Raw genomic sequence first — 10,831 nt, 5'->3', positions numbered from 1 at the left:
AATGTGCCAACCCTACCCAAGGGTGATGTAGTCCACGATTGGTCTCCCTAGTCTCCTTTATGCATGTCACCTTCCCTCCAGTATCAAAATGTGTTCAGAAAGCCAGAAGGTGCATAGCCAAAGCTATTCTCCTTGTCCTTTTTTGACCCTGGCAAGTTTGGTTCCCCTTTCCCTGGATTCATCTGAAATTTTCTCCTTGTGTTGTACCCATGTCTTGATCTTCTGCATCACCTATCCGATCAGCCTCATTGAGACTTGTAGACCCTGAAATTGACCAAATGTTTTTTCTAATTTTATTGGTGGTCAGTAATGGTGGCTGTCTACTCCACTCATTCGGATTTTATCGTCCTCACAAAAAACACATACCAGGAAGGTTTACCTCGGCAAACAGCAAAGATTTACTATATGGGCCTGTTGCAGAGGTATGGCTCCTATTTCAGCCCCTCTTCCTTCCTTAAGATTTCTTGGTGAAGTTCTTTTTATAAAGGGGCTAGTTTTATCGCTGTCAAAGTCCATTGTTTTTAACCATTTCCAGTTTCCTTGTGGGGGACAGAGCCAAACATCCATTGCCTGTTTAAAAATTTCCAAATCCTTTTTGAATGGAACCTTTCTCTTGATACCTCCAGTCAGGGATCCAGTTCCTCCTTGGGGCATTACTTTCATGCTGCATGCTCTGACAATGGCTCTTTGGGACATTACTGTCATGCTGCAGGCTCTGACTAGGGCTCTTTGGGGCATTACTTTCATGCTGCAGGCTCGGACTAGGGCTCTTTGGGACATTACTTTCATGCTGCAGGCTCGGACTAGGGCTCTTTGGGACATTACTAGCATGCTGCATGCTCTGACTTGGGCTCTTTGGGACATTACTATCATGCTGCATGCTCTGACTAGGGCTCTTTGGGACATTACTATCATGCTGAAGGCTCGAACTAGGGCTCTTTGGGACATTAATTTCATGCTGCAGGCTCGGACTAGGGCTCTTTGGGACATTACTAGCATGCTGCATGCTCTGACTAGGGCTCTTTGGGACATTACTATCATGCTGCATGCTCTGACTAGGGCTCTTTGGGACATTACTATCATGGTGCATGCTCTGACTAGGGCCCTTTGGGACATTACTTTCATGCTGCAGGCTCGGACCAGGGCTCTTTGGGACATTACTTTCATGCTGCATACTCAGACTAGGGCTCTTTGGGACATTACTATCATGCTGCAGGCTCGGACTATGGTTCTTTGGGACATTACTTTCATGCTGCATGCTCTGACTAGGGCTCTTTGGGGCATTACTTTCATGCTGTAGGCTCGGACTCGGGCTCTTACTTTCATGATGCAGGCTCGGACTAGGGCTCTTTGGGACATTGCTTTCATGCTGCATGCTCTGACTAGGGCTCTTTGGGGCATTACTTTCATGCTGCAGGCTCGGACTAGGGCTCTTTAGGACATTACTTTCATGCTGCATGCTCTGACTAGGGCCCTTTGGGACATTAATTTCATGCTGCAGTCTCAGACTAGGGCCCTTTGGGACATTACTTTCATGCTGCAGGCTCGGACTAGGGCTCTTACTTTCATGCTGCAGGCTCGGACTAGGGCTCTTACTTTCATGCTGCATGCTCGGACTAGGGCCTTTGGAACATTACTTTCATGCTGCAGGCTCGGACTAGGGCTCTTTAGGACATTACTTTCATGCTGCATGCTCTGACTAGGGCCCTTTGGGACATTAATTTCATGCTGCAATCTCAGACTAGGGCCCTTTGGGACATTACTTTCATGCTGCAGGCTCGGACTAGGGCTCTTACTTTCATGCTGCAGGCTCGGACTAGGGCTCTTACTTTCATGCTGCATGCTCGGACTAGGGCTGTTACTTTCATGCTGCATGGTCGGACTAGGGCTCTTACTTTCATGCTGCAGGCTCGGACCAGGGCCTTTGGGGCATTGCTTTCATGCTGCAGGCTCTGACTAGGGCTCTTTGGGACATTGTGAGCTTTGGCCGGTTAAGACCTGCATGCTATCAACTTGAACGCCTAAGTGAAGCGTAGTAACTTTTATCTGCACTTTTATCAAATAATACACGATTTAAAGTAATTTGTTTGTGTTGCATTGAGGAATATCTAGCTGGAAGCTGTGACTCTGTTTTTCAGTAGTACCTGTGGTATTTTCAGTTAAGGCTTGTTAAAAACCTGCATAGCCAGTGATAGGTGGGGGTAATTCCTTCATTGTATTCGGTTTCTGTCTTATACAAGTGGTACAGTGAATTACGTTCTGTTTAAACTGAGAGCTTTGGCCGGTTAAGACCTGCATGCTATCAACTTGAATGCCTAAGTGAAGCTAAGTAACTTTTATCTGCACTTTTATCAAATAATACACGATTTAAAGTAATTTGTTTGTGTTGCATTGAGGACTATCTAGCTGGAAGCTGTGACTCTGTTTTTCAGTAGGTTCCTGCCCACCCTCCCTGTTTTTGTGTTGGTGTTGGTGTTAATCTTGGTGGCTTTGAAACTGCCCGCCCCTCTTGTAAATTTGCACTTGGATACTCCTCCTGGGCCCATCTCATTTGCTCTCTCAAAAAAAAAAAAAAAAATGTATCTGCTTTTACTGTATTTGTGTTTCTTCCTACTTTATTTTGCTTCTGCATCATCTTAAAAGTACTCAATTGTATTTATTACTGCTTGGTGTAACTCATTCTAAGCCTTTTAGTTTAAGCACTTGGGCTTCAACCAGTTGTTTTACGTTAAGAAGGTTTGTGCTCTGCACTGTAGTTGCAGGACAGGTAGCTTACATCCTTCTAAGTTGGGAACTGCTGATTGAGGGCTCAGTGTTTGATATTCTAAAAGTGTATTAGTTCTGGTTTAAGCACTTGGGCTTCAGGCCAGTTATTTTACAATAAGAGGGTTTGTGGTCTGCACTCTTGTGGGAGGAGAGGCTGGACTCTGCCCTTCTGAGCTGGGAATTTCTGGTTAAAGGCTTATAGTGCCTGCATATTTGAACTGCTTCTTACTAAATTGGTACACCTTGTTTGCTGTAGCATAGACTAGATCCAGGCCTGCTGAATCTAGCTTTGTTTGTATAACTCGAGCACTAATCCAGGCATTCTTCAAAGTATTCAATTGTATTTATTACTGCTTGGTAGTAACTTGATTAAAGTGTAGCTATCATTTCTAAGTCTTTTGGATTAAGCACTTGGGCTTTAGACCAGTTGTTTTACATTAGGAAGGTTTTTGGCCTGCACCGTGGTGGCAGAACAGGTAGCTTGCATCCTTCTAAGTTGGGAACTGCTGATTGAGGGCTCAGTGTCTGTTATTCTAAAAGTGTATTAGTTCTGGTTTAAGCACTTGGGCTTCAGGCCAGTTATTTTACATTAAGAAGGTTCATGGTCTGCATTCTTGTTGGAGGAGAGGCTGGACTCTGCCCTTCTGTTCTGGGAATTTCTGGTTAAAGGCTTCTAGTGCCTGCATATTTGAACTGTTTCTTACTAAATTGGTACACCTTGTTTGCTGTAGCATAGACTAGATCCAGGCCTGCTGAATCTAGCTTTGTTTGTATAACTTGAGCACTAATCCAGGCATTCTTTAAAGTATTCAGTTGTATTTATTACTGCTTGGTAGTAACTTGATTAAAGTGTAGCTATCATTCTAAGTCTTTTGGATTAAGCACTTGGGCTCAGACCAGTTGTTTTACATTAGGAAGGTTTGTGGCCTGCACTGTGGTGGCAGGACAGGTAGCTTACATCCTTCTAAGTTGGGAACTGCTGATTGAGGGCTCAGTGTCTGTTATTCTAAAAGTGTATTAGTCCTGGTTTAAGCACTTGGGCTTCAGGCCAGTTATTTTACATTAAGAAGGTTCGTTGTCTGCACTCTTGTGGGAGGAGAGGCTGGACTCTGCCCTTCTGAGCTGGGAATTTCTGATTAAAGGCTTATAGTGCCTGCATATTTGAACTGTTTCTTACTGAAATTGGTACACCTTGTTTGCTGTATCATAGACTAGATCCAGGCCTGCTGAATCTAGCTTTGTTTGTATGCTTGTTTGCTTGTTATTTCCCTGAAATGCTAATTCCACCTAAAACGCGGCTTTTCAGCGCTTCTGTGGATCCCTAGTGACATCTGCATTGCTTACTGTACTTATTTCCTTGTTTCACTTGAAAGAAAGTTACTGTTTGTCATTTTTGCATTTAAGTTACCTGTAACACATTGCATTTAAGTTACCTGGCACTTGCTCACTAAAGCAATTATATAAGTCAGCACTAAAAAATTAAAAGCACTACACACTCACAAACTCCCCTTGAGTACCTTGTTCACCATTGGCCCTTTTTTTTCAATTATAAAGGAATTCCCAGTACTATTCTAGAATGTCCAAAGGTCAGTTGTCAATCTCCTCTCCGGTCCAGCTGGTGAATCTGGGAATCTTGAGGCAATGTTACAACTGCCTCATGTACACAGACAGCCCTCTCCTCCTCCCAACAAATTCCAACACATGTGAGAGATGCAACCATATAGCCAAACTGGAGGCTAAGCTCTCTCAACTCAGTACTGGCGAAACCTGTCAGGAGGAGAAGGAAATCACACTCACTACAATTCCAGTCTCACATAGACCTACCACGACAGCAAACCAAACACATAATCACACAAAACATACTGGAGGCTCTAAATAAAAATCTGCCTAAGCAGCAGAGACCTCCAAAACAGACACCCAAGCAACCGCTACCCCAAAACAAAACACGTGCAACACATAGCTCACAAAGCCAGTGTGCCGAACAGTCACAGCCCTTAAGGCTAAAAAACACACCTGATACACTTGTAATAGGTGACTCTATCGTCAGGCACACTGATGTCCCGCTCACCAGGCTGAACAAGGAGAAGGTCACGGTGAGCTGCCTGTCGGGCGCTAGGATCCGCCACATAACACAAGCACTCAGGTCACTCCAATGCAAGTACAAATATGACTCCGTCATTGTCCATGCTGTTGTGAATGACCTGAGATGTACCTCCCTGGACTACATGAAAAGAGACATAGAGGAGCTCTCTGAGCATGTGGCCCAGGCCGGTATGACCCTGACCTTGAGTAGCATCTTACCCTCACGAAGAATGATGCCACAATATGAAGACAAGATGATCAATTTCAACAATTGGCTTAAGTATTGGTGTCATTCAAAGGGGATCCAATGCCTGTCAGCCTGGGATGACATGCTCGACAAGCCACGATGCTTCGCTAGGGACGACTTGCACCTGTCACCCCTGGGCTTTCGGATATTGGCAAAGGCTCTTGCTACCCCCAAAGTGCCTTTTTTAGGCAAGGCTCAAAAGACAAACTTTCCTCCATAGGTATCACAAGGGATAAGAAACTGAGTAATGCTACTCAACGCCAGAAGTCTAAACCTCAAGATGCATGCACTCGAAACTCTCCTTAGCATGGAGAACATTGATATCTGTGCAGTAACAGAAACCTGGTTCAAGGCTCCTGAGAGCACCCCAGCACTACCAGGTTATATCTCATACCATGCTTTTCAGCCGCAAAACTTGGACCGAACCAGAAAAGGAGGGGGGAGTATCAATACTTGTCAAAGATACCCACACCTCCAGGTTGGTGGCACAGCACGAAGCATCAGAGACTATCCATGTGCAACTAACAGTGGGTAAAACTGCCTTCCAGTTTATAGGCTGCTACAGACCACCCTCCCAAACCCAGGAACCCCACTCGGCCTTCCTGAGAACACTGGAAAATATGAAGGTCTCTCCAAAAACCATTATATTGGGCGACTTCAACTACCCAAACATAGACTGGGAGAATTACTCTAGCTCCAACACCCTAGCTCAAAGGTTCCTAGAATTTATAAACTCAAATGCTATGGAACAACTTGTTACCACTCCCACAAGAGGGGAAAACATACTGGACCTGATCATCACCAACATGGGGACTCTATACTCCAGACCAGAAGTGTATCCCTCACTGGTAAGATCAGACCATAAACTAAACTCACTGGATAGTCACATTCCGACCCCACCCCCTGCCCAGAAAACCACAGTGAAAAACTTCTCTAAAGCAAATTTCACACTACTCAAAACCGAGGTGGAATCCTTCAAAGCACCCGGGCCTGTGGAAAATACGGTCCAGACCGCAGAATCCTTTATAAATGCATGCTATGAACACCTTCAGGAATGCATGGATCATGCAGTCCCAAATAAAACCAAGACCCAATCCTCCAAAGGCAGACGTCCTGTCTGGTGGACCCCAGCCATAAACAAACTATACAATAGAAGGAGGAAGCTACTACATGATAGAGCAAAATCCCAAAAAGGGAAGACATCTCTGATCAGTGTTAGCAAAAAACTACGGGCACTCATAAAATCGTCTAAGGCCAGCTTCCAGAGAAAAACTGCACAGGACACTAAGGATAATCACAAGGCTTTCTTTAGTTATGTTAGGAACCTGGGTGGGAATTCCCAGATATGCTCAGAATTAGTCCAAAATGATAAAAAATACACCAAACCCACAGACATTGCCAACATCCTAGCTAACAGGTTCAGCACAAACTCCCCCCCCCCTCCCCACCAAAAGGACAAATATCTATCCCAGCAGAGTGCTGCCCCCCCTGACATCACAGATGCTCAGGTAAGAGCCGCCCTCTCCAAAGCAAAAAAACACAGCATCAATGGGACCAGACGGTGTCCCGGGCTGCGTCTTACATGAACTCCAAGAAGAGCTAAACCCAAACATAAAACTACTGTTCAATCTCAGCCTTACCACAGGATATGTACCCAAAGAGTGGCGTACAGCAACAGTGGTCCCTCTCCACAAAGGTGGTGCCTCAACGGATCCTGGAAACTATCGCCCCATAAGCCTGACTAGCTTGGTCTGCAAAGCTATGGAAAGGATCATCATGGACCTCATAAAAAAGATATTGGGGACCTACAGACACTGGATCCTACCCAGTTTGGCTTTGTTAAGGGCAGATCCTGCCTCTTAAACCTGGTTGATTTCTTTGAAACAGTCCCCAAGGCCATTGACGAGGGGAAGGTGGTCCACACAGCCTACCTGGACCTCACAAAAGCCTTCGATACAATACCCCACTCGGGCATTATAGATAAGCTCACCAGCTTAAATATAAACCCCAATGTCACTAGATGGGTTGCAAACTGGCTCAAGGACAGAACCCACATGGTTAGAATTGCTGGAGCCATGTCAGACTCCAAACCAGTTACAAGTGGCGTCCCACAAGGCTCAGTCCTGGGACCACTCCTGTTCGGTATATATTTCTCGGAGGTACAGGCCAACATGGAAGGACTGTGGCTGACCAAGTTCGACGATGACTGCAAACTGGGCGCTATAATCGAGACTCCAGCCGACACAAGCATCCTCCAAAAGGGCCTCATAGAAACAGACAACTGGTGCCAGGGCCATGGCCTCAAGCTAAACGCCAAGAAGTGTATAGTCATCCCCTTTGGCAAAAACAAAGTGCCCACAAATTATCACATAGGTGGTAATCCATTAAGTACGGAAGAAGTAATTAGGGACCTGGGGACCCAAGTTGATAGCAATCTCTCATTTGACAACCACGTGGCCAAAGTGGTTAGAAAAACATTTTATATAGCCCACATAATCATGAAGGGATTCACATCTAGATCACGGGAGGTCATCGTGCCTCTTTACTCATCCCTTATCAGGCCCATAATTGAGTACAATGCCCCTTTTGGGATGTACCTTACTAGACATCTGCAGCAACTGGAAAGACCCCAAAAGTACCTCACCAAGAGGATCAAAGGGCTCAAACAGATGCCATATGCTGCCTGGTTTAAGAAACACCAGCTCTACTCAGTGGCATACCGCCTGCTCAGAGGCAATCTGTGCCTGACGTATAAAGCCATGTCCAACTCGGAATTAATGGACATGCTGCACCTCAGAAAATCCAAATCCCATCGAGCTACACGCTCGAGAGACTTGAACCTCAGCACTGAAATAAATAGGACATGCTGGAGGGACAGATTCATAACCCAGAGGTTCCCTTCAATCTGGAATAAAATCCCAGTCCAGGTTAGGCAGAGTCCCTCATTGACTCTCTTCAAGAGGAATCTTGATGAGTGGGTGGGAGATCGTAGGTTTACCCCGGGTATCACTTCTGTGTCACTGTTAGACAGAGGCACAGTATACTAACCTCGAAAAAGGGCATAGCAAAATTAATTTAAAATGGGTGGCGAAAGCCAAACACACTCTGGCTAGGCTTATAAATGCCCTAGGGCAGATAGCCTAGTATGAACCTATTACTTTCATGCTGCAGGCTCGGACTAGGGCTCTTACTTTCATGCTGCAGGCTCGGACTAGGGCTCTTTGGGACATTACTATCCTGCTGCATGCTCTGACTAGAGCTCTTTGGGACATTACTTTCATGCTGCATGCTCTGACTAGGGCTCTTTGGGACATTACTTTCATGCTGCATGCTCTGACTAGGGCTGTTTGGGACATTACTTTCATGCTGCAGGCTCGGACTAGCGCTCTTTGGGACATTACTTTCATGCTGCAGGCTCTGACTAGGGCTCTTTGGGATATTACTTTCATGCTGCATGCTCTGACTAGGGCTCTTTGCGACATTACGTTCATGCTGCATGCTCTCACTAGGGCTCTTTGGGACATTACTATCATGCTGCAGGCTCGGACTAGGGCTCTTTGGGACGTTACTTTCATGCTGCAGGCTCGGACTAGGGCTCTTTGGGACATTACTATCATGCTGTATGCTCTGACTAGGGCTCTTTGGGACATTACTTTCATGCTGCATGCTCGGACTAGGGCTCTTTGGGACATTACTATCCTGCTGCATGCTCTGACTAGGGCTGTTTGGGACATTACTGTCATGCTGCATGCTCTGACTAGGGCTGTTTGGGACATTACTTTCATGCTGCAGGCTCGGACTAGGGCTCTTTGGGACATTATTTTCATGCTGCAGGCTCGGACTAGGGCTCTTTGGGACATTACTTTCATGCTGCATGCTCTGACTAGGGCTGTTTGGGACATTACTATCATGCTGCATGCTCTGACTAGAGCTCTTTGGGACATTGCTGTCATGCTGCATGCTCTGACTAGGGCTCTTTGGGACATTACGTTCATGCTGCATGCTCTCACTAGGACTTTTTGGGACATTACTATCATGCTGCAGGCTCGGACTAGGACTCTTTGGGACATTACTCTCATGCTGCATGCTCTGACTAGGGCTCTTTGGGACATTACTTTTATGCTGCAGGCTCGGACTAGGGCTCTTTGGGACATTACTTTCATGCCGCATGCTCGGACTAGGGCTCTTTGAGACAGTACTTTCATGCTGCATGCTCTGATTAGGGCTCTTTGGGACATTACTTTTATGCTGCAGGCTTGGACTAGGGCCCTTTGGGACATTACTTTCATGCCAAATGCTCGGACTAGGGCTCTTACTTTTATGCTGCAGGCTCGGACTAGGGCTCTTACTTTTATGCTGCAGGCTCGGACTAGGGCCCTTTGGGACATTACTTTCATGCTACAGGCTCAGACTAGGGCCCTTTGGGACATTACTTTCATGCTACAGGCTCGGACTAGGGCCCTTTGGGACATTACTTTCATGCTGCAGGCTTGGACTAGGACCCTTTGGGACATTACTTTCATGCTGCAGGCTCGGACTAGGGCTCTTACTTTCATGCTGCATGCTCGGACTAGGGCTCTTACTTTCATGCTGCAGGCTCATACTAGGGCTCTTACTTTCATGCTGCAGGCTCGAACTAGGGCCCTTTGGGACATTACTTTCATGCTGCAGGCTCGGACTAGGGCCCTTTGGGACATTACTTTCATGCTACAGGCTCGGACTAGGGCCCTTTGGGACATTACTTTCATGCTGCAGGCTTGGACTAGGGCCCTTTGGGACATTACTTTCATGCTGCAGGCTCGGACTAGGGCTCTTACTTTCATGCTGCATGCTCGGACTAGGGCTCTTATTTTCATGCTGCAGGCTCGTACTAGGGCTCTTACTTTCATGCTGCAGGCTCGAACTAGGGCCCTTTGGGACATTACTTTCATGCTGCAGGCTCGGACTAGGGCCCTTTGGGACATTACTTTCATGCTGCAGGCTTGGACTAGGGCTCTTTTCAAGCTTTCTTCTTTGGATCTAAAATTCCTTACTTAGAAACAGCCCTTCTGGTAGCATTCATGTCTGCTAGGTGAATTTCTGAATTACAAGCACTGTCTTGTAAACCCCTTGTAAATTGTCTTTCATGAAGATTTTCTTTGTGAATGAATCCACATTTCCTTCTGAAAGTGGCCTGTGAGGGAAATCTCAGTCAGTGTCCTTCTCAAATTTCTGTAAGGGGAATGTATGTTGCATTTACTGGACATTCATTGCAACTTACATTTTATTTGCACTGTATGAGAAATAATCTGAACAGCTTTTTTTCTCTTCTCCAAAGCTAAATTGAGACAAGGAGTCTCTAAAGTAACTTTGTCCTGGTGGCTTTCTGACTGCATTACTTATGTTTATGACAAAACGGGATTAACTTTACCTGACAAACCAAAGTCTCATTCATCGAGAGCAGTGGCTACTTCCTTTTAGCTAGAGTATCCATTGATGAAATTTGTGCTTTAGTTTCTTGGTCTACAGTTCCTACCTTTATGTTACATTACCGGTTGGATGTAGAATCCAGATCTCATACATACTTGGGTTCCATCATACCCCAAAATGTCCTTCCTTGAGGCAACCCATTTGTTTCATGTAGCTTTGGAATCTGTCACAGCTGTTGAATTGGATGAAAAAGACAATATTGAATTATCATCATCATCATCCCCTTTTTCCCATTTACATGGGGTCGGGGTATCGTATTAACTGTCG

The 10,831-nt window shown here is 45.7% G+C and overlaps 2 protein-coding genes across 2 annotated transcripts; both read right to left on the bottom strand.

The window, feature by feature from the left end:
* Window positions 1-574: 574 nt before the first annotated feature.
* LOC122800502 (DNA-directed RNA polymerase II subunit RPB1-like) lies at window positions 575-1,609 on the bottom strand. Its single transcript, XM_044069941.1, has one exon. It carries the CDS (start codon window positions 1,607-1,609, stop codon window positions 575-577), a length of 1,035 nt encoding a protein of 344 aa, XP_043925876.1.
* Window positions 1,610-2,008: 399 nt separating this feature from the next.
* Window positions 2,009-9,265, bottom strand: LOC122800501 (thioredoxin domain-containing protein 2-like). The gene is made up of 2 exons (XM_044069940.1): window positions 8,254-9,265; window positions 2,009-2,046 (listed from the first exon to the last, which is right to left on the bottom strand). The coding sequence occupies exons 1-2, from the start codon at window positions 9,263-9,265 to the stop codon at window positions 2,009-2,011; spliced, it is 1,050 nt and encodes a 349-aa protein (XP_043925875.1).
* Between the last annotated feature and the right edge of the window lie 1,566 nt (window positions 9,266-10,831).

The sequence above is a fragment of the Protopterus annectens genome, chromosome 4.part0 (assembly GCF_019279795.1).
Source record: "Protopterus annectens isolate FY-2018-M chromosome 4.part0, PAN1.0, whole genome shotgun sequence".
Taxonomy (NCBI): Eukaryota; Metazoa; Chordata; order Ceratodontiformes; family Protopteridae; genus Protopterus; species Protopterus annectens.
Note: the sequence above shows the minus strand (reverse complement) of the source record. Positions and strands in the feature narration are given on the sequence as shown.

Bases quoted from the DNA above. Each gene is read 5' to 3' on its own strand.
- LOC122800502 (XM_044069941.1), bottom strand. From the start codon at position 1,609: ATGCAGCATGAAAGTAAGAGCCCTAGTCCGAGCCTGCAGCATGAAAGT.
- LOC122800501 (XM_044069940.1), bottom strand. From the start codon at position 9,265: ATGCGGCATGAAAGTAATGTCCCAAAGAGCCCTAGTCCGAGCCTGCAG. The intron at 2,047-8,253 runs GTAATAGGTTCA...ATAAAAGTGCAG, and splicing joins TCCGAGCCTGCAGCATGAAA to ATAAAAGTTACTACGCTTCA.